Consider the following 24,463-nt stretch of genomic DNA (forward strand, 5'->3'; position numbering starts at 1 on the left):
TGTTAGTGTTATCAGCAAGTTCATTATTTTGTAAAGTATATCCTTGGAAACGCCCACGCAATAGTTGAAATATGTTTCAATTTAATTTCGTATTTGCAGTTGAACTACAAGAAAGCCAATAAAAAAAACCGGAAACTTTTTTCCCCGATTGAAGTTGAACTCTTTCCAAAAAATCTAACGTGAGTTTGTTGGCACGGTTACACCGCTCCACTTTGATCTTTCCCACTTGGTTTTCCTGGTCAGCGGCCGCGGCGCCACGGTGCTAAACTGGAGCTAGCTAGCAGGGCTTTGTTAGCAGCGGGTCCACACGGGACTACAGCGGCTGCTTATCTTACTCTGTGTGTGTATGTGAATGTGGGTGTGTGTGTGTGAGTGTGTTGAGGTGTGTCTGCAAGCCTGCCTGTATGTGTATGATCATGTGAGTGTTTTTGCCGGCGTGTGTGTGTGTGTGTGTGTGTGTGTGTGTGTGTGTGTGTGTGTGTGTGTGTGTGTGTGTGTTTGAGCATGTGTGTGGATGAGCATGTGTGCATGTGTGCCTGGGCACCTCTGTCTACGGTGTTATTTGAACTGCACTGAGAGTCAACCAAGCAGCAACAGAGCACCCGTGTGTTTGTTGATTGGACCAGATGGGTAGGACCTCCAGCCAGAGCCTCAAACCCCACTGTATGTATTATGTATGATATCGCAGTATAAATCAAAAGAAAAAAACTTTTCCATCAAGTCTAGTGTTTACCAGAGAACTGCGCACTCCCTTAAAGCTGCAATCGTCAACCTCAATCTCCCCCCTCACCCCTGCCTCTGGCCGGCTGCATCAGCAGTTACAGAAGTTAGGGTGGAACTTTGGGACCTCACCGTCAACCCTCAATGACCCCGATTTGTTAGTGTAGAGGAATAGCTGGAAGGATTGGCGTTTAACTTTTCAAATTGTATTGTATAAATTGAATTGTTCTCATACAGCACCAGATAAGCAATGTGACTTGATTTAATAAGAGATTTTCAACAACTTCTACGCATAAGAAAATGAGTAGGGACTTCTGATTGGTAGCTTAAATATATAAATGTTCAACTCTGAAAATAAGATTTCCAGTCATACCTGGATGCAATCAATGCGGACCTCTCGTAATCCAACAGTTTTGTGACTATACTAACGTCAATGGTTCTTAATAAAGACCTTAAGGCTGGGTTATTGGTTAAAAACAATGTGTTTAACGTCCTGTAAATATCCTGTAAATATAAATGTTGAAAAAGACAAAGATCAATATTAACGGTGGGTATCAACGGACATCTCGCAGCCCTGATATGAGTGTCCACAAGCCTAAGCTTGTCTTTGAACCACCAGCCTCAGCTTGGGTTCAAACAGTCTAGGCCACTGTTTGAACCAAAGCTGAAAAGGCTCTGGGTTTGACGTCCAAAATCTGCACTCTGAAGATAAACCGCTGCGGGCAAGATCCAAGATCCATCCATTCTATCTTGTACTTAGGTCACGGCATGTCTTCTAATATTCACTTTAAGTCACTTTGGATAAAAGCATTGGCTATATCAGGAGATCCCAAACGGTTTCATGCTGGGACCCCAGTGTGGAGATACATTTGGACCCCCGGTTCACCAAATATTCTCATTACAGGCAACCTGGCATGCATATATATATCCCCTTTGTTTTAATACAAACGTAATTGTGGCCGTCCAGTGACCCACTGGCCCCCTGAGACCTCCCATTTGTGGTGCCCATATTAACAGCTTGGAAACCACTAAGCTCTTTGTCTACATCTGGCCATGGCGGCTGTACTGATCCTTTTTTTTCGGTACATCTTGACCCGTTTAGACTTGCCGCTGGTCAACCTGACTGTGGACCCCCAACCCGTCCTGGAGGGGAACCTGGTGCGCTTCCACTGCGCTGCCAAGGCCAACCCACCTGTCATCTACTACAGGTGAGTCCTCCCCTGACGCTGCAACGCCACGTTGGGCCTCCTGTTCCCACTCTTACCTATGTCTCCATAACCATGTGTACCCTTTATCTTCCAACCCCCCTGTTACCTTTTATAATCCAACCCCTGTTACCTTTTATAATCCAACCTGTTACCTTCTATAATCCAACCCCTGTGTTACCTTTTATAATCCAACCCCTGTGTTACCTTTTATAATCCAACCCCTGTTACCTTTTATAATCCAACCTGTTACCTTTTATAATCCAACCCCTGTTACCTTCTATAATCCAACCCCTGTGTTACCTTTTATAATCCAACCCCTGTGTTACCTTTTATAATCCAACCCCTGTTACCTTTTATAATCCAACCTGTTACCTTTTATAATCCAACCCCTGTTACCTTTTATAATCCAACCCCTGTTACCTTTTATAATCCAACGCCTGTTACCTTTTATAATCCAACCCCTGTTACCTTTTATAATCCAACCCCTGTTACCTTTTATAATCCAACCCCTGTTACCTTTTATAATCCAACCCCTGTTACCTTTTATAATCCAACCCCTGTTACCTTTTATAATCCAACCCCTGTTACCTTTTATAATCCAACCCCTGTTACCTTTTATAATCCAACGCCTGTTACCTTTTATAATCCAACCCCTGTTACCTTTTATAATCCAACCCCTGCGTTACCTTTTATAATCCAACCCCTGTGTTACCTTTTATCTTCCAACCCCTGTTTTACCTATAATCATCCATCCCCTATTACCTTTTATTATCCAACCCCCGTGTTACCTATTATATTCCAACCCCTGCGTTACCTTTTATGTTCCAACCCCTGTCTTACCTTTAATCATCCATCCCCTGTTACCTTTTATCCTCAAACCCCTGTGTTACCTTTTATCTTACATCCCCTGTGTATCCTTTTATCTTCCAACCCCTGTGTCACCTTTTATTTTCCAACCCCTGTCTATCCTTTTATCTTGCAGCCCCCGTGAAACCTTTTATTGCTTTGTGAAAGAACTGTTTTAGTTTGTCGTCTTGGAGGACAGCGTTGGAAAAAAAGTACAAAACCAAATGAAAAAGAAGATTATAAATAAAGACTGAGCTTTTTTTTCTGGAGTAGTTCTTTCCCAAAGCAATGGAGTAGTTCTTTCACAAATCAGCTAACAGTGCAGGTGATATATTGGGTAGTCATCATTTCTTTCCTACTTTCTTTTGTGTCATCTGTAAGAAGGTGTTTCTATGCCTCAACTCAAACAGTTAGTTAAGTATAGTTACTTAATACACTGCATTATTATCTACTCAATCATCTGTAGGTAGTATAAGTTATTTGAATGTGCGTCTATTTATTGATAAAATAAGTACAGATTATAACAATAATATAAGAAATTTGAAAAAATAATGAATATTAAACTCCCGAAACACTATACAACCTTTTGAAACAAGTGTGATTTTGCTTTGGGAAGTCATTATGTACCCGGGGCGATCAGAGGTACAAAAAAACCAACTTATGTGTAGGAACATCCCACCAGCTCCCCCACCTCTGCCTGTAGAACTCCCTTAGGCGCCCTCCGCCACTACCACCACCTTCCACAGCAGCTGGCATCTCATTGATTATACATGGGACAGGCTGCCCCGAGATCCCAGTGCACGTTGTCGCCATCTGCCCTCGATACAGGACCACGCCTTTCTTTTACACTCGCTCCCAGCACACACCCATGTGGCCTGAGTGTTTCCAAAAATGTTGCACATGTGCAAGGGGATTGGTTTGGCTTCCTAAAGTGAGCCCATGGACGATCGTTTTGGGTCTTATCTTTTTTATGACAATGCGCTGTGTGGTGTGTGAAACTATGGCTAATTGGTGGCAGAGGCATTTTATATGGATGGATTTAGATGGATTTCATATAGATGTATTAAGATGCATTTCATATAGATGTATTAAGCTGTGTTTCAAAAATTGTATTAGATACAAGTGCAAGGGGAATGGTTTGGCTTCCTAAAGTGAGCCCATGGACGACCATTTTGGGTGTATCTTTTTTATGACAATGCGTTGTGTGGTGTGTGTGAAGCTATGGCTAATTGGTGGCAGAAGCATTTTACATGGATATTTTTATATGGATTTCATATAGATGTAATTACATATATATTATATACATTTATTTAGATGTATTTCATGTAGATGTACTTAAATGTATCTCATAAAAAAATATTATTGAGAGCCTTGTGAGACCACCAGTTATTCAAATGTCAGTTTCAATCTTGCCTTGGCTGGGCGGCAATTGATTTCCACATGTATGGACGAGGCCATACATAGTTTATAATACTCAATCAGATTAAATAACGCTCTTTCTCTATTCGCTCTTGCCGAATCAGATTGAAAGCAGAGCAGAATAATTTTCTCCTCTGAGAAAAGCCTTTTATATACAACGGTGTTGATTGCTCCGTCGATTGCTACACTTTCCCTGGGCGGCACCATTGTTTTAAAATTCTGCAGACCGTGGCGCTTCTATCATTTTTACAATTTCTGGGAGAGGCTGTCAAAGGGCTGGAGGCCAAACTGATCTGAAGACAAAAACAGAATGTGAACTTTCGGATCAGGATTGTCTCACAGGGCTACTATTTGATGCATGATGCATTTCATAAAGAGTTATTTCGATAATTCTGATACAAAATATCTATATATATTGGAGAGAGGGAGGAAAGGGGGCTACTATCCGCCTACCCCCCGTCCCCATAAGCTACGCCCCTGTAGTAAGAGCTTCGCTGGGGGCCGACGGGGTTCATGGAAGGAGCAGCTTTGCCTGTTCACAACAGATAGCTTTGAGTCCGGCGATATCTACTACACACACGCGCTTGAACCTGTGTGCTCTGGGTTTCTACTTCTATCTTTCTTTCTGTTTATTCCCAAGCTTGGGATTTATGCTAAGCCTTCATCTTATACTAACCGCAGGCTAAACACCTACCGGAAAAACGCCTACGTCTCTGTGGTTTCTGTGTCTGCTGTTATTGCTACAAACCACAAAAGATATCCATTAGTTGACCTCCCAAATAATATTTATTCTTGAATTAGCATTTCTGTGCTTTGACTAAGTAATAGGAAATCCTTTTATCAGCATTTCCTTGCATAATGTTGTGTCAAATGTAGGTGGGCTATTGTGAGTATGGTTTATATTATTTCCTTTATCTTCAGAACGCTTTTCTTCTCTTTTTTGTAAACCAAGCTGTTTTCCTTAAGAAACAAAAGGAGAACATCTTGCTCTGCCTTTTCTTTTGACCTGTCTAGACGTCCGCAGCCATGTCTCAAAAGCCAGGGTATTAAAAATTCCAAATTTTCGAAAAGCATAATTACTATTATTGTGTTTGTGTGTGTGTGTGTGTGTGTGTGTGTGTGTGTGTGTGTGTGTGTGTGTGTGTGTGTGTGTGTGTGTGTGTGTGTGTGTGTGCGTGTGTGTTTGTGTGTGTTTGTGTGTGTTTGTTTCTGTCTCTGTTTGTGTGTGTGTGTGTGTGTGTGTGTGTGTGTGTGTGTGTGTGTGTGTGTGTGTGTGTGTGTGTGTGTGTGTGTGCGGTTGCATGTATGTGGTCTTTACCGTGCACTTAAACAGTGTATCACTTGTGAACATGAAACCCCAGCGATTTATCTTGTCTCAATTATTTTAATGGTTCCGTTTAAAGCACTCGTCAACGCTCATAATATTAACCACTTAATTTGTGAAGCACTTCTAGAAAAGCATCCAGAGTGCTCCATCAAGGGGTATCATAGGCATAAGGTTAATATAGCGAATAGGATATGAGGAAAAGATTAGTAACCTAGAAATGTATCATGTGGCAATATATGGTGATGTGATGTTGACAGCTTCCCAGATATGGATCCAGGATATAAACGTTTGGCTCAATAGAAAGGTTTAGAAAAGACATACTACGGCTCAGGTAAATGAAAGTCATTATTCTGTCAAATATATAAACTGAATCCATGGAAAAAAGTTGCTGTTGTGTATTTACTGTGACAATAGTCAGAAGAAAACCGATGAATATCAATAATTCTTTATGAATGGGCTTTTACTGTACAATGACATTGATTTATGTGTCATTCTGACAACGGCAATTCTAACAGTTTTTTGTCAGTTGGACAGGGTGATAACATCACTTCCTTCCCTGTGCTATTGTTTGATAGAAAGGCATAGATTTAAGGTGTATTTCTACTGCATAGTACGACACGGCACAGCATAGTGTACTTTAGTGAACAACATCAAACCGTGAGCCATGTAACGGTAGACCTGCATGTAATGGTAGAAAAACACCATTACCTGCCATCGCACAAAATATGTGCACACATGGATTCATTAACTTGAACCCAACTAGGTATATAGGAATATGCCAACATTAAATGACTAGAGATAGGCATGCCGAGTGGCCGTAAGGTCTCAAATACGCCAGTTCCAAACCCAAGGCATATGCAAATGGTTCCTGTATAATAGGCCAAGTCAAATTATGAAATTTGGCGGATGACACATGTGTGCTTCAAAATAACACTCCTACGTGTATTTTCAATAGTACCGTCTTCCTGCCAGCTTTTATCTAGGGAAATGTAAACTAGCTTCATGCCTCAATCGAGTGTTGCTGTCCTTCGTCTCTTGGGGGAAATTACCATCCGTAACCAAATTCCTTTCATTAGAAACCAAACCTTGGGACGGAGTTGGAGAGGCTGTTGCTGGTTGACCTGCCTCAACCCATTGGAAATGCCTAGCCGAGCAACTGTGGTATCTTTTCTCCCATCGTCCCTGTGAAGTGCATTGGGCCGGTTAAATGGTAGCTCCAGCCCACCTCTGTGTGGGGTCGGTGTGCTGGAAGCAGAGCAGACATCGCTTTACATGTAATTAGAGGCTTGGTTTCTGACTCCCACAATGATCGGCTGACCGGATCTGCTAAATCGCTAATTACAAACAAGCACGGTGGTTGCATCATTACGGCTTGCAGGCTAAAAGTTGATAGACTAAAAATGTGCTCCAAATGGAAAACAAAAAGTACATTTTTGTTTTTGTTCTTCTAGTGCCTTAATAGTTCAAGGTAGAGTTTTACTGCATGAGTCAATATTGGACGTTTTGTCCATTTCGGACTTGACAGACGGTGTGAGCTCCTCACAGCCCATAATACCCCTGATGGATGGCCGCGAAATAAATATGGGCCGAGAGTTGATATTGATTTTAGTTCATCTCTCTTTAAACGAGTGGTCCTTGGCTAGGCAGCAGGACGTATACACCTACAGCTGTGTGTGTGTGTGTGGGGGGGGGGGGGGGGGTATGTGTGTCATCATCCTTGAATGCTTTATTTTATTTATTATTTATATTAAGGAGAGTATCGACTGGTGTGATGGCCCGACTCGCAGGATTTAGTTTTTATACCTGTGGGTGTGGCGCCACATGCACCAGCACATCTCCTTAGTACTTCCATGGCAACAGGTTCATTTTTCAGCCCACTGTCAAACCCTGCACCCGTCCCTCTACCCCTCCACCCCTCCATCTCCCCATCTTTCAGGCTGAGCGCACTATTAATCACCTGAGATCTACCCTTTTGAGTGCTGAGTGCATGAGGGCCTCCGGGCAAGATGTGTTGTGCGTGTGTGTGTGTGTGTGTGTGTGTGTGTGTGTGTGTGTGTGTGTGTGTGTGTGTGTGTGTGTGTGTGTGTGTGTGTGTGTGCGTGTGTGCGTGTGTGTGTGTGTGTGTGTTGGTGTGCGTGTTCACGTATAAGTGATGCAGAGGGAAATGGAGAGGAGGGCAGGGTGTGTAAGGGGGAATGTTAGAGGTTGGAAGAGAGGAAGATGCAGAGAAAGAGAGAGAGAGAGAGAGAGAGAGAGAGAGAGAGAGAGAGAGAGAGAGAGAGAGAGAGAGAGAGAGAGAGAGAGAGAGAGGCAAAGATGTAAATAGAGAGAGATTGAAAGAGAGAGAGGAAGATATGTTTATAGAGAGGAGGGCAAGCAAGTACGGGCTCCGCCTTATCTCAGAGGCACCAGATGTTGCTCTTGATGGTACCCTGGTTGCACTCCTCCTCCTCTCCATCCTCCTCCCAACCCTCCTTATCTTCCTCCTCCCCCTCCCCAGTCTCTTCATCTTTCTCCCCTTACTCCTCCTACTCCTCATCCTCCCCCCTCCATGCTCCCCAAACTCCTCCTCCTACCCACCCTTCTCCTTCTCCTCCTGCTCCTCCCCAAACTCCTCCTCCTACCCATCCTCTTCCACCTTCTCTTCCTCCTCCTCCTCCTCCTCTTCCTCCTCCTCCTCCTCCTACTCACTCCTATCCCCCTCTTCTTCCTCCTCACTCCTATCCTCTTCCTCCTCCTCCTCCTCTTCCTCCTTTCCTCATATGTGTGGAGAAACCTTAGACCTACAATACATGAAATGTATAGAAAATAAATCCATTAGTCCGGTGTAAACATAATTGTAAACGTATATAATTGCAAGCATGTTTGCAACGTTCTATGGAAATGTGTGTATTCGCGCCACATGCTGAGCCCAGCATATATTGACTATATGGTCAGATTTGTGTATACATTGTACGTATACAAGGCAAGTATATGGTAATGGTATTATTACGGTAGAAGGAGACAAAGAGTTTTAGGAACAATTAGTTGCGCGAACAATGAGTTACAATTTCATTAACAGCAACGATTTCTGTTGACATACCAAGTCATCAGTCTGTTCTGGCTCCGCTAATTGGTTTATAAAATAGTGTGAAATAATGTGACAAAAATAAGTAAAATAGAGGGAGAAAAGGATGAAAAATAGAGATGGAAACAGAATTAATTAGATCGAGTGTAGGAGGGGTGGATGGATTCCACTGCATATCTCATTTAGGATGCAACCACTGGGATCATCTAGGGTGGTGCAATACTCCATCACAATCACAAAGCTTTTAATACCACTCTGGGTGCAAAAGTTCTGTAAACGAACTCATTGAGGGTTTCTATCTGCCAACAACATTACGGGGAACATCCATGTTTTATGTAATACAATCATTATGAACAGTAAATCTTCCAAGCGGATATCATGCATACTTTCCCTTCTGTTTCTCACTCTCCCCGTCTCTCCTTGTCCCTCCTCTTCTCTCCTGTTCTCTCTTACTCTCCTCGTCTCTCCTTTTCCCCCATGTTCTCTCTTACTCTCCTCGTCTCTCCTCTTCCCTCATGTTCTCTCCTACTCTCCTCGTCTCTTCCTTTCCCTCCTCTTCCCTCCTCTTCCTTCCTCTTCTCTCTTACCCTCCTCTTCCCTCCTCTTCCCTCCTCTTCTCTCCTACTCTCCTCGTCTCTTCCTTTCCCTCCTCTTCCCTCCTCTTCTCTCCTCTTCTCTCTTACCCTCCTCTTCCCTCCTCTTCCCTCCTCTTCTCTCCTACTCTCCTCGTCTCTTCCTTTCCCTCCTCTTCCCTCCTCTTCCCTCCTCTTCCCTCCTCTTCTCTCCTACTCTCCTCGTCTCTTCCTTTCCCTCCTCTTCCCTCCTCTTCCCTCCTCTTCTCTCTTACCCTCCTCTTCCCTCCTCTTCCCTCCTCTTCTCTCCTACTCTCCTCGTCTCTTCCTTTCCCTCCTCTTCCCTCCTTTTCTCTCCTCTTCTCTCTTAATCTCCATGTCCCTCCTTTTCCATCCTCTTCTCTCCTCTCCACGTCCTTTCCATTCTCTCCACTCCTCTGTTCTATTTCCTTCACCTCCTTTCTCTCGCCCCCTCTCCTCTCCTCTCTGTTGGAAAGGTTACAAGCATATCCTGGACCCTTAAAAGAGGCATGGCACAGATCCAGTACGATCTGCTCTGCCACACGTTTCTATTTTTTTACCCTTTTTTTGCGAAGGACACTGCAAACAATCTCAGGGCATTTTAATCTGGTGAGCATGGCATTCCTCGCGGCGGCTGTTGTTCCTCTCCTCCCCTTTTCCCGCAGAGCCTGTTGTCATTGCAGTGATGTGGCAGAGAACACTGCTCAAACCATCCTCACATTAATACCATTCCCCTCACCTGATCCCGGAGTGTGTGTGTCAGCACTGACAGCCCGCACACGCATCGATTAATTATTCTCTGCAAAAAGGACGAGAAAGTTGTTAGTTTTACTTTTTCTTTCTCTCTCTCGTTTTAAATTCACAGGTACAGCCTCAGAATATGGCAATCCATCTCTGTCCTGAGCGGAGAAGGCTGGCACATTTAATGTGTGACATAGATTGATGGGGACTTTGAAAGGGTAGAGTGGGCCTCGGAATCTGAACAGGACACCTCTCTCGCCCCTCTGTGCACGTTAACTTTTTATGCGGAGAGGAAGATAAGTTTACTTTTTTAGTGAGCGTTATTATGTTTCCAATAAGAGGGAAAATAGCAACGGTGCTAAATGAGGCTTTAGCAGAAGAAGCCATATATGGACACATCGTTATATTGTAAGCCAACTATTTATATATAAATATATACATATATATATATAAATGCAGAGAGAGAGAGGGAAAGAGAGAGGCGGTGAGAGAGTGAGAGAGAGACAGAGAGATATGCAGATATATCCTCTGTGAAATAATGCGGGTGTATACTCTCAGAATAAGTATGAGATTGATGGAAAGTAATATATGGTAAATATAATATTTCATAGCTTATCATAATGTGTAGCTCATTTGTTTCTTAATTTTCTGCTTTTGGCTGTTCTACTTGCTCTACTTTTTATATATTATACTGGTGTTATTGTGTTACGATAACTTTTTTGTTCAAGTACAATAAAGAAACTACTAGAATTGGATCACAACATAATGCCAGGTGGAGTTTAAACATCATAAAAATAATTGGGGAGAAAAAATTGCTACATTCTCCTGAACCGCTCTATTATAATAACACCGTTATTTTTAATCGAGTTATTCGCCCCCAATCCAAATCACTAAACGAATTCCCTCCCCCGCAATACTCTCGACAAACCAGTCAAAGAGGCTGTTGGTGGAGACGATTATAACTGAGCCTCCAGGCATTTAAGCGATGGGAAAGGTTAAGGTTGAGGCGAAGACTACTTGAGAAAGCGTGCGCTGTTCAAAGACCATGCAATCATGGTGTGATCATGGGTAATTAATTACAGGACCAAACTCATCTTCTTGACCTAGCCAGGAAGGAAGGCGAAGACATTCAGAATGCAGCCGCGCACGGCTGTGTGTTCCCTCACTCTGAACAAGTATTTGTTTACGTGCGCTGTGTGAAACAGCGATTTTGAAATATTTCTGTGTTTTTGGATCACGTTTTTGTCATTATTTTATTATTTTTTTCAATTTTAAGGTTGAAAAGGTTGAGTAGGAGAGTAGGTTTCAATTGTTGATAATGATGATAGATGCAATCAATAAACTCATTCAGGAATTCCATTACCCTAAGGTAAAACATTTAAGTGGCTCAAATTCTCTGCACGCACTCTCTCATTTTGTGTGGGTATATTTGGATGTGTATGCAAATTGAAAGGGATTATTGGCTGTGATCTCTCTTTCGCAGAAAATGTTATCAATGTTTAAGAAAACGTTAACGCCCTCTCCGATGGGCTTTGACTTCAGATTTGTCAATTTAATATATGAAGCCTTTATGCTGTTAGAATTTGACCCCTGCACACAATGCATTAAAAAAAAAAACTAAATTGCTGATAGCTCAATGGCTAAGGAAACCTACAAAACTTTTGAGCAGCTTTCTTGTTTTTGTGTGGTTCCTCCAGTGCAAACAACAGGATAACCGTACACCATCTGCACAAGTTACACCGAGTCATCTATTATCCTTCAGGCTTTGTCTTTTCCAAGTCCCTCGGCGGGATGCACGTCTGCAGATGCCAACAGAGCACCCCAATTCAAAACCCTCCGCGCTGGCTACGATGTGATGATACTGGGACGCCTTTCATCCATGAAACAAGTCCAAGCTTCACACACGTTAGACATGAAGTTATGAGGACAACACTAGGCAGTTTTTCTTTTGTTTTCCTTTTCTTTTTACAGAGTCTGTTATGAATCAATAAGAGGTTGCCGACGGAGGCTCAAGCCGGCGAAGCTGCATCCGTCAGCAGGTGGAGCGTTAGGCTGAAGACAATAAGCCAATCTGTTGGAGAGACGCTCGGCTGTTGCGTGACAGAGCTGGATTCTTCCACACGTTTCCTGAATGGAAAATGAGCTTGGACTTATACAAACAAGCCCCACCCCTTCCTTTGACATCCCTTTGGAAGAAACCACACGAGACAAATTATCATCTTGACAAGGTGGGCGATCCACACCCTGTTTTCCCTCTCACTTGGGGATGTGTCAAGTTTCCTTTGCCTGACTACGCTGCTTTGAAGACAGCTGTCATGGGTGTTTGCCGTTGTCAAGTTTCGGCTTTGCTTCCCCTCCGTCAACCGCAGTAGACTGGACGTGAGCCAAGCGGCGCTGAGCGCGCTCGATACACGCTTGTTTGAGAGTCAGTTGTGACCTTCAGAAGGAACAGCTTGGTTCAGGTCTCACTAAACAGGAATCGGGACAGCTAGGGCTGCAGAGTGTGACAGCACGGGTCACTGGGGTCATAGGGAAATGGTAAAAACGAAACGTAAAGGAAGCGTGAGGAAGGAAGGATCAGGGAAATGTACCCTGAGCCCTCTTCTGGAGACCCTCACCATCATCAGGGGGTCAAAGTTCAGCGTCCTTGACATTTTGAATGCAGGAGAGTGCTGGACAGCTTTGCACCTACAGCTGTTCGACTAAGTTATAAAAAGGACATCCCTTCTGACACCTTCTCTTCATCCCCTCTTTTCCGTAGTATGAAAAGACATTCATATAACGCCTGCATAACATCTTGTGCAGTTGGGTTTTACTCTTTTTATGAAAATAATCGCTAATTATTTTACGAAATTGCATGCATTTTAATTTAGGAAGCGCAACAGATGGAGGGGAGACTGTTTTGTTGGTTTGGAAATAAGTTGGCAGAGTTCTCACTGAGGAATGTCTAACAACCACACAAAATATTTAAGGGCTTGAATTGGCAAACACAACTACACCACTGGACTAACAAACACAGGAGCATCCTCATTCCTGGGTGTTGTTGTTCTCATCAAGAGTCAACAGGTGCTTGCACCTTCAATCCCCAAAACACTTTGCACTTGTCTTCCTGTTTTACCACTGGATGTGTTGGTTTCCTTTCCGTGAACCTGGCTGAGAATGCTGAGGGGTAGAGGGCTGAGAATATGTCTATATTTTTTAGGAACAGCTGTCTTTGGTATAGAAACAGGCCCATGACATACATGGAACAGACTGTTTTATGCATTTCGAACGCTGGAAGGGGCTTTTCATGATGTGGATCGATGCGGCTTGGTTCGACCATACAAATCATGCCATTTAAAGATTTCAAGGCCAAAATAGAATCGTCTGGTTTTCAGCTTCTTGGATCTGATGATGTCAGCTGATCAACTACAATCAACCGTATTATAATGATTCAACCACACATCCAAATGAGTCAACAGAATTAAAAGCAAATGTGTTAAGATAAAATATCACTCATATTTTTATGCTTTGAAGTAAGAATAATACAGATGGCATAGCCTGTGTGTGGCAAGCAAATTTAAATCTATGGATGTCTTCGAGATTGCCCCGTAAACATTAATCATCCCCCCCTTCTATGTCAAAGTTCCACTTTAAAATATCGCTGTTTAATTAATATGGTGTATGTTTCTGTTCTCCCAATCTGTTGTTATATACCAGATATCCTTGCAATTATTTTAAGGAATAATGCAAAATCAGATATCCATCAACACAATATCATCTTTCTTCGTTGTATCGGATCCTTTTATGATCTTAAGAAGTAGGTAAACACCTTCTCCTTCCTAAACCGACTGGAGATATCTCCATTTCAGATTTTTTTAAACCTCCTGAAAGCTGTGGAATACAACTGAATTGTGCACCCTCTGTTCTTCTTTGTATCGCCTCTGTGTATAAACGTCCCGCACGTTCTGTTGTTGTGCTTCACCCTGTGCTGTGCTGCTCGCTGTCAGGTCACCTTTGTTAAAGGGATGTTAAATCTGAATGTGTTCTACCTGGTTAAATATATCAAAAGTAAACATCCTTCCCGAAAACCCCCCTCACTCACTGCCGAGGTCGGCCTTCATCTCCCGTTGTCTTCTCTGGGGCTCGGTGCGTGGTTTCTAACTGCTTTGAATGGTGTCTCACCGACGACATGAACGAAACATGACACTTAGTTCCACGATTTTTCTCTTGTTTATTCATGTGTTTATTTCAAAGGGACAGGGCACAATAAAAATGTACAATATATATATTGCACCAGAACAACAAACACATTTTCATCTGTAGTCCTTTCACCGGTAGTTAATTAAGTTTATGTTTCTTTTCTTACAGATGGGCCAAGGGTGGCCATCCAATCCCAGAGGTGACAGGCGACAGCTACGAGGTGGTGGTGGACCACTCCTTCTTCACTGAGTCCGTGTCCTGTGAGGTGACCAACGCCCTGGGGAACACCAACATCAGCAGAAACGTGGACGTCTACTGTGAGCGCCTCTCTTTTTCTCTCTCTTTCACTCAAGCATTCACTCACCTGACACTGTGGTTCTTAAGACCTTTTTGAACGCAGGAGCACAAAGTCATTTGTATGTGCAGTGTCAGGCAGTGACCCATAGTTTCAGTAACCCAGGTGTAGAAAGTGTGGATGGGTGTATTTCCAGAACCTTATGGCTGGGGAGTCACCCTTTACACTAGCCTGTCCCCTATAGCCTTGTTTTGATTCGGTTTGTGACTATTAGGTTATATCAGTTTAAAGGTCCCTATAACTGTTATTGTTGTTGTTTGATTCTTATTTAATAGATGCAATGTATTTATTTTTGAAGTTGGCCCCAGAATGGCGGCGGAGCCCCAGTCTCTCCAGGTGGACCTTGGATCCGATGCGATCTTCAACTGTGCCTGGACGGGGAACCCCTCTCTGACCATTGTGTGGATGAAGCGGGGTTCAGGAGTGGTACGTCCTCAGACTCTATGGAGATTGAATACACCCAAAAGCCGTGGAAAGAGAGCGTGTGACCGATACAAGTGGCAAGGTCATGAGAGCTCTGAGGTCAGGGAGCATATGTGCAGCTCATAGTTCTGGCGGGACACTCTAGCCATAGTCTGCCCATCAGCTGACGGCTAACGTGGTCCAATCAAACGCAAGTACACTGATTGGCGGACAATTTAAGACCTCCCCGTCAAACAATCACTCTGCAAAGTTAAGTGGATTGAGCAGAATTCTCCCGCCATCTCCCCAGCCTCCACCTCCTTTGGTTCTTCTCTGTATTGTATGTAACCTATAAAATGGGTGGAGATATCAGATGTACCCCATGGGGGATTGTATAGCGCTCCCTGTCGTCAAATGTTGGTGGTGTTGGTAATCTGTATCTGACATCTGTGTGTCATGCTTTAAATCCAACAGCAGGGAGCCCCAGAAGAGAGTGGAACCATCCTGCCCAATGTAATTGAATTACAATCTAATCTACGTCATGAGTGATTCATGACAGAGTAGGGTATGAATACAGATAGTACAAGGAGGGTGTTGGGCAAAAATATTCAATAGAACAGCAGAGAATAGCCTAAAGGTTAAACAGTATTAAATTGTAAATTATTGATAATCCACCACAAATTACAAACAAAGATTAATTGCACAAACAGTCCAGCATTTAGAGAAGGAGGGAGTAAAAACATATTTTCCTTTTTATTACAATAATTCAATAATTCCTAACATACAACCAACCTTCCTGAGGTAGCTCATGAACAAGTTAAAATGATTTGAACAATGTATACCATCGAAACGTACTAATCATCACCGACATAGCCACCTTTACTTGACATTCTGTCCTTTTTTTGGTCGGTCAGCTTCATTGTTTTCTCACCCACGACAAGGATGGATGTGACCGGTGGGTCTTGTCTGACCTTTTCTTTTAAAAATGGCTCCCCCCTTCCACCATCACCCACATACACAGTGACTAACTCTCTCTCTCTCTCTCTCTCTCTCTCTCTCTCTCTCTCTCTCTCTCTCTCTCTCTCTCTCTCTCTCTCTTCTCTCTCTCTCATTCACACACATACAGGTGCTCAGCAACAAGAACACTCTGACACTGAAGGCGGTGAAACAGGAAGATGCTGGGAAGTACTTGTGCCGAGCTGTGGTCCCAAGGGTTGGTGCCGGCGAGAAGGAGGTGTCTCTCACCGTCAACGGTAAGGCCACAGGGCGATGGGGTTGGCCATGGCAACACACCAATTACACCAGGAGGAGGAAAGATCAAATAAAACGGATACACAAAAACATGACCTAATGATGCCGCTGCAGGAAAATGACAGCCTAACATAATGAATTCAGTAGTAGTAAGTAAAGACGTTGTTTATTCGATTTATGGGGATGGCTCAAGGGTTTTTGTGTGAAAAAATAATGTTTAAATGTTGAAGTAAGCTTTTTGTTGGACTATGAAGTCTGGGTTTAAAAGCCCAATATTCTTGCAGGTGATATTTCTTTAATTGCATGTATTTTGCCTGCATTAAAAGCAAATATTCTGGTTCAGCATTATTTTTTATTGGAATTATTTATGTTATTTTAGTTTTGGTTTTGTTTGTTGTGGTAATTTAAAGCATGGGTGGCAGGATGCAGTAAAATAAAAGTAAAAGGTAAATTTGCCACAATTTATATCTAATACTAGATGTATTGGATGGCACGTTGCCAGATTCAATAGCTCTACGCTTTTAAGCTAAATGAGTAAATGTGTATTAGCAGGCTTGCTTCGCCATGTCTGCTAAAATCCATGAGAAAGTGGGGTCTGCCACAAAAAAAAAAAAGCCAACTAGAAGAAAAAGTGTTCAGCGTAAAAGCATATTGGGACTTCACCGGGATACCATGCTGTGATTCTTCTTAAAAATACACATTTACTGTAGGGTAATGGTGAACTTTGCGAAACTAGAAACTGCAATAGTTCACAAAAAAACATTATAGCTCATTGTCTCTATTCTTCTCTATTCTGCTTATACCTATATCCTTACTTTAGATTTCTGCTGATTTGCTTTTAGTTCAGCAAGTTATACCGGGATCTACCAATGTAACGTGCTATAATTCTCCACGAGCATGAATCCCATAACGTAAACTCTGCATGCTTACATGAGTGGCGTTTAAATTGTACAAACGGGAAGCCAAATAATTACATCCGTGCTCAGCTTAATTACCATACACTCAGCTTCTATTCCAACCCGTTCCCAGGCACTGCGCCTCTGGTTCTGCGCTGGCCATCCAAGGTGAAGGGGCTTCTGGGGGGGTTGGGGAGGGATGCTGCTGAGCTGGCTTTCTCACGCTCAGCAGTTCTGCTGAGAGGCTCTTGGGTAGCGTCAGGGTCTGTCCACATCGGCGCAGGGGCCCGAAGCCAGTGTCAAGTGTTGCAGGTGATGGTATCTGTCATGCCGAGGAAGACTTGTGTTTCCCCCTAGCTCTGAGTGCTTCGTGTGTTGTCATGAGTATGATGTGATGTGTGAGTGTGGTGGTGGACCGGTTCGGTTGCCTGGGTGATGGAGCATCCCGATGGGAACCGAACGATGCTCCTAAGCAGCGTCTCTGGTTGGATGAGGCTGAATTCGGAGCGATTCATTGAATTCTTCCGTAACACGTCTTCTGTTGCACATTTGGAGTCGTTATTTTGATGCCTAAGCCATCCATGCACCCGGTGATGTTTAAGCCTGTGTGTGTGTGTGTGTGTGTGTGTGTGTGTGTCTGTGTGTGTGAGTCTGTCAGTGAAAGCCCTGCTCTTCCCAAACCCACACACTCACACACAAAGTTTTCCCCATGGTTTTTCTATACCGTGCAGAGCTTGTGCCAAATTCATAGACTTATTAAGAATGTCTAGGGAGAAGCGCACTTAAGATATAAAGTAAGCACTGTAGATCCGTTTTTTCAGTAGGTAGACTTAAGTGGGTCAAACACTGGAGAAGTTTGTGGATGAAAAACACAACTACCAGCCAGCACAGCAACCCACGCCTGGTTGTACCTTTCCTCAGTGCTCACCAATATGGAGCAGCAATCGCATGCCAAACCTATTCTTCCCCATGAACAAAATAAACAGAATCTTTGCTTTCCTGCACACTTGTTCGTCCTATCTGCTCTGCGCTGGTATCTGCCTCTTCTAAACCCACTTAACCGCATAAGCCCATAGAATTCCTACACCAAAAGCACCACGAAAATGTTACATTTAATCCGTCGAAGGCCGCGTCGCCCTGGCCTTCCTTCATTGTCGCCATGACGACCGGGCTATTCAGCGACAACAAGTCCAACTGTCGCCATAGTACCTTAAAAATAAATAAAAAAAGGGTTAGGGAAGCGCAGCAGTGAGCGGTGAGTAATGAGGTGGGGATGTTGTTGTGTATACGTGGCCCCAGTCGTGTCCCCTGCCCTTCTGAGGGGATAAGGGGGCGGTGATGGCGGGACCGGGGCGCTGAAGGCCAGGGCGCCTGATGTATGGGTCAGTGAGTGATGGAGTGCTTCCTCTGTCTGTGGATGTGATCCCCGCAGGCCCTCCGACCATCTCCAGTACCCAGACTCAGCAGGCGCTGTACGGCGAGAAGGGCCAGATCAAGTGCTTCATCCGCAGCACGCCACCGCCCGACCGCATTGTAAGCCATTCTTCCCTTTCTGCTCGGTTCTCCTCTCTCCTTCCCCCCCTTCCTCCATTTTGACAGTTCATTCATCCCCACTGTTTATGTATTTATTTTTTATGAATTCTGTATTTGAATGGCTTTTATTTATTATTAATCGGGGATTGTGCATGTGGGTATTTGCACTTGAGATGGTTATGCCTAAAAAAGGTCCTTTCCTCCTTCATTCCCTCTGTTACTGCAATCCTTCCTTCTTCCCTTTTCTGTCTTATTTCTTCCCTCCCTCCATTCAATCCTTCTTTCCATACTTCCTTCCTTCATTCCTTCATTCCTTCCTTCTTTCCTGCTGCCTTTCAATCCTTTCTTCTTCCCTTCCTTCCTTCTTTCCTTCCTTAAGACCTCCATCTGTTCAAGCCTTTCTTCTCTCCTTCCTTCTTTCCTTACTTCTTAACTCCCCCTGTTCAAGCCTTCCTTCTTTCCTTCCTTCTCTCCTTCCTTCTTCACTCCCTCTGTTCAGGCCTTCCTTCTCTGTCCGTCCTTCCTTCATTCTTTACTCCCTCTGTTCAAGCCTCCCCTCTTTCCTTACTTCCTTCCTTTATTCCTTCCTTCTACCATCCCACCATCATCCTGGCTTCCTTCCTACTTCCTTAATTGTTTTATTGCATTCCTTAGTAACATATCCACACACATTCTCCCCCTCTTTTCTTCATGTAAGACAATAGATTAAAGAGCTCCTATTATACTACTTTTCCGGCCTTAATTTCTAAGTAATGACTTCTATAGAGAATCCTGACACGAATCACAGCCCAAAAAACGATGTCGATTTTCGAGCAACTCTTCCTTTCATCTGGGCGCTTTCAGCATTCTCTGTCAACACTCGGCTTCGTCCTTCTCCGCCCCCTCGCCCCCCTCCGGCCAACCCCACTCCGTTGTGATTGGTTACCTTCCGGAAGAGCATGTTGCAGCATTACCAAACATGGAAAATCCGGATTGTTCTACGTAGATAAATCCCGGAAATTTTAACAAGTGAATCGCGACCGGCGTCCCTAGTGTTTAGCGGTCTGCACAGCCACCACAGACGGTCAGCAGGAAATACGTCTAAATGCATGTACGCCATTATTTGACACTTTAGTATGGTTAAACATGACTATAAATCATTATAACAACATTTATAGGTCATGAAAGTCAAAAAAGCATAATAAGTGCTCTTTGATAACAGCAGTGATTCATTCATCACATCCTCTAGTTAGCAAGCTGTTGTGTTTGTCTGTTTCCTGACTCCCATGGGGGATTCCTAGCCTGGTCCTACCAGACCATCGTACTTCATTTCATTTGTACAGAAGGTCTGGAACTGCTCAATTGACAAACGTTCACTCACTTGGAGGCGGGTGTCTGTAGAAATTTAAAATGATTGGATCTGCCCAGTGCCACTCTGGATCTGCCATAACGTATGTCATGCGACGGGACCGGCTCCTTCACCACTAACGGAGCCAGCTGGAAAATCAAACTTTTTGCCGAACCCGGTGGGGAGAAGCACCACAATATCATTGCCACCAACAAAACTCTTCAGTCCTCTTGTTCTTGCTACGGCTTTAATTGATAGATTTTCGGCAGCGATCCCACAACAGACCGAATACCTTCTCTCGTATCCTTCTCCATTGTCTTCCTCTGACTACAACTGAAACTGGCGCGCGACCTAGACGTCATCGTTCTCAGCCACTCCCTTTGTTCGCTGATTGGACCGCCAGAAATCTAGTTACGCATTTACATTAAGCAGACCCAGAGCTAGTACTGAAGTGAAATGAAAATTGAGGGGAAGTAGGTAGGTGGGCGGTGCCAGGCTAGTGGATTCCCTTAGTCTTCTGAATCTCTGTGTGCCTGTTTGCGTAGAGGGGTTCCCAAACTTTTTAAGTAACACCTACCAAATACCAATCCCAGACGGCACAGATTGTCTAGCACAGGGGTTTTCAAAGTGTGAGAGAGTGAGCCCCCCCCCCTCAGAGAAAAAATTCAGCTGAGCCCCCCCCACAAAAAAATGTTTGTTCTAAATAGGTTTGTGTTTTGAAAGCTATCTTAATTATTTTACACATTTTAAACATCTTTGATCATAATTTTAAAACATTTGAAAGATATTTTTTAAACATTTTAAACATATTTCTGAAACATTACAACATCTCTGTGCGTTTTTAAACAAATTTCTTAACACAATTTAACAACTTTATCTAAGCATGTTTTAGCTTAACCTTTTTTTAAATACATTTGAACATCTTAATTTGTGTAAACTGCCAGTTTACACAGATTCATTCAGGGTCCCCGACTATGAATTTTCTGAGTCTAATCAGATCTGCCTTTTCAGTCCAGAGATTCGACTATTCGGCGGGGTTTGTTTACCGGCGTTGCTATGGTGACCTAAATTATTATGAGCAACTGAAAACGATGCCGGTTTGAAACTAAAATGTGATTCTGAAAAAAGTATAAATGCTATCAAAATTCCGTTATATATTGTAATTATTATATAGTATTGAAGATACAAGTGTGTAGATTTGTTTAATGGTTTGAACGATGGTAAACGGTGGAAAAATGAATGAGTTACGATGTCTAGAAGTAGGTGTATCAGAATGGGCTGACGTCTTCAATGAAAACAGCTGAAAACGAAGCGGTATGAAACTAAAACTGTGATTCTGAAGACATTTTAAATGATATCGAAATTCTGTTTAGATATTATTGAAGATACAAGTGTGTAGATTTGTTAAATGGTTTGCACGAAGATAAACGGTTGAAAATGTATTTAGTTATGTTACTTTTACAGTTGAAGTACGGGTTTCAGGGGTCTTTTCGTTGTTGTTTTTTTCTCACGTCGCGCCCCCCCTGTGGAACTCTGGCGCCCCCCAGGGGGGGCGCGCCCCACAGTTTGAAAACCACTGGTCTAGCAAGTATACCTATTGTGGTATTTATACATTCAATCGTGTCTCTAGGCTGTCAATTAAATATGAGTTTTGCAAATCAAATCACATTATTTGGCCATTGCTACAGTATTACATCAGGGCTTCTGCACCTTGTTGACATACTGTTAATGAGTTTATTGCTCCGCACCGGCAAATTCTATTAAAACTGATTGATTCTACAATTGGTTGTTTTGTTACATTTCTAAAAGACGTGGGGGGCCTCAAGTGGGACAGTTTGTTACACAGCGTTCCACAGTGCTGGAAACTCTGTCCTTTCATATACTAGCTGTGCTATAAAGTACTACCTGTGCTAGTATCTGGGAGATCTATACCCTGACCATCGGTCCCCTGTGTACAGGCGTGGTCGTGGAAGGAGACGGTGCTGGAGTCGGGCACTTCCGGCCGCTACACGGTGGAGACGGTCAGCACTGAGGAGGGGGTCATCTCCACGCTCACCATGAGCAACATCGTGCCCGCCGACTTCCAGACCATCTACAACTGCACGGCGTGGAACAGCTTCGGCTCCGACACGGAGATCATAAGGCTGAAGGAGCAAGGTGAGGCGCCAAGCGGAGGGGTCGCCACTCTCTATCTACCCATCTATCACTCTGTCCCTCTTTATTTCTCCGTCTCTATTTATCTTTCTTTAGAACTCAGTCTCTGCATTTCTCTCGGCCTTCTCTGTCTCTATCTGGATATCTGTCCATCTATCTCTGTCTCTGTATTTCTCTCTCTCTCTTCTCTGTCTCTATCTGGCTATCTATCCATCTATAGCTGTCTCTGTATTTCTCTATCTCAATATATCTATATATATATGTCTCTATTTCTGTGTTTCACTCTCTCTTCTCTGTCTCTTTCTATATATCTATATATATCTGTCGCTATATTTTACGCTCTCGTCTCTGTCTCTATCTAGCTTTCTAGCTATCACTTTCTCTCTGTATACTCTTCTCTCACTCTCAATTCGATTAAATTCCTTATTGGCATGGTAAACATTTGTTTACTTTGCCAAAGCAAGTGTGAAATGAACACAAACATTTGACATACAATTAAACATATTTTACAATAAAGAAATTAACAAACAGAGCTGCGTAACATCCAACATTGCAATCAAATATATAAATAAATGGCAGTATGTGAAATTTCCTTGGGAAATCCTTAGTTTTGCTGTAAAAATAGATCAATAAATAAATATGTAAATATATATATAGATATATTGGCTCGCTCTCGCTCTCTCTTTCTCTTGCAGTATCTTTTTTTCTGTCGTTCTATCTCAACTTATCTATCTCCATTTCTCCGTCTTTCTCCCTTCCTCTCGCTTTATCTACCTATCTATGTCTCGGGCTCTCTACCTCCATCTCTCTCTATCTGTCTTACGTTCGCTATCCCTATCTCTGTACCTCTATATTTCTATTCCTCCCTCCGTCTCTCGCTTCCCTTTCTCTCTCTCCCTCCCTCCCTTTTCATCACTCTTCCTCTCTCCCTGCCCCCTCCCCCCCATCCATCTCTATCTATTTCAATCTCTGTCTCACTAACCTCGATGTGTGTACCGATCGAGGTTAGTCTGCACCCCGTAACCATTTGTCACTTGTAGTACTTCCTAAGTAGTGAAACTTGAAGGGCAGCTTTTTGTGTGTACCAGTTATTTTGTGAGTTTGCCGTGGGTAGAATCGTTTGAAGTATTTTTTCAGGAAAATGCTGCAAAAGAGGAAAAAGACATCTCTGGAATACGGCCAGCACGTGTTTGATGTCGTGCTCTTACGTGTGGATACACAAAAATGTGTTCTGCAGTTTGTTGCTTTGTTTGTTGTTTGCTCTACAGCAAGAGCGTTGGTACAAGGGAGAGTGATTGAGTGGCAGCAATAAGCAGACTAAACTAGTATGTGTTGACTAGGAGAGTTTAAATAATGTTGATTCATTTTGAGCTCATCTGTAATTATAGTTATTTCGAGGTACCTGAAAGTTTTCAACAAACCATTTTAATGACTTCTCCAGGCTTTCTTTGGTTTTGAAAATCGTTTTCCAGCTTTATTTTTCTTAAGGGTCAATTACCAAAGTCATTGCCTATATGTGTGTGAGTGTGCGTGGGTGTGTGTGTATGTAACCAGGAAAAATATCAAAATATGAAATTGCCGAACTTTTTCTGCTCACTTTTTGAAAACTTTTGTTGTTTTCTCTTTCAGAGACTCTGCGGTTGGCTGTAATTATCGGAGTGGCAGTGGGGGCCTTCCTTGCTCTCACAGTCCTCATGGGAACATTAGCCGCCTTTTGTTGTGCCCGTTTCCAAAGAAGTAAGTTTGCTGTTTTGTCAAGACACATTTTTTGAGCTAGATAAAGAAACATTGTTTTATATTTTTATAGTCTACAATTTGTATTCAGAATTATTTTTTATGTCCTTAATAAAAGTAATAATATTGATTATTATGATTGTTCATTTAAAAAAATCATGTATCACTTTGGAGGTTAACAGAATTTTAGAGATTGCTGCTCATCAATTCACAGTGAAGACCAATCTTGCTTCATTATTATTTAATTAAATGCACCAGGAGCTGTATATATCTGAAATAACCGTAAAAAGACAGTGCCCAATATCACACATTGTGCCCAGACATATATTGTCTAGAGGCTAAATGTAGTCGTCAGACTATCCAAGTCTAGTCAGGCAACCCAGCTTTCATGGAAGATTTGGGTTGCTGGAGATTTAATATAAGATTGGGCCTAAAAAATTTTTTTGTTTGGTTCCGGTTTCCGACCGACCCTGTCCATTTGTGTGCGACCCAAATTATTTTATGAGCTTTAAAAAAAAAAAAAAAATTTTTTTTTTTTTTGATGCAAACTATAATTACGTTTTTGTACAGCACCTCTTCATTCTGTACAAGGATGAGCGCATTCTCTCGTTTATAAATTAAAACAACCTACTTATCATTCGCTGCCGCTGGAAAAAATAAAATAAAAAAATAAAATAAATTCCCTACCTACCCATGACCTAAACTGAC

General features: G+C 42.8%; 1 protein-coding gene across 1 annotated transcript in view; it reads left to right on the top strand.

The window, feature by feature from the left end:
- The window catches only part of LOC115547636 (kin of IRRE-like protein 3), a 153,160-nt gene that overhangs the window by 121,038 nt on the left and 7,659 nt on the right, over window positions 1-24,463 (top strand). The window contains exons 6-12 of the mRNA XM_030362006.1: window positions 1,823-1,928; window positions 14,272-14,420; window positions 14,757-14,884; window positions 15,987-16,113; window positions 18,440-18,540; window positions 21,826-22,024; window positions 23,651-23,758. Of these exons, the coding sequence (XP_030217866.1) occupies window positions 1,823-1,928; window positions 14,272-14,420; window positions 14,757-14,884; window positions 15,987-16,113; window positions 18,440-18,540; window positions 21,826-22,024; window positions 23,651-23,758 (918 nt within the window). The remainder of the gene's footprint in view (window positions 1-1,822; window positions 1,929-14,271; window positions 14,421-14,756; window positions 14,885-15,986; window positions 16,114-18,439; window positions 18,541-21,825; window positions 22,025-23,650; window positions 23,759-24,463) is intronic.

This window comes from Gadus morhua, chromosome 7, assembly GCF_902167405.1.
Source record: "Gadus morhua chromosome 7, gadMor3.0, whole genome shotgun sequence".
Classification (NCBI taxonomy): domain Eukaryota; kingdom Metazoa; phylum Chordata; class Actinopteri; order Gadiformes; family Gadidae; genus Gadus; species Gadus morhua.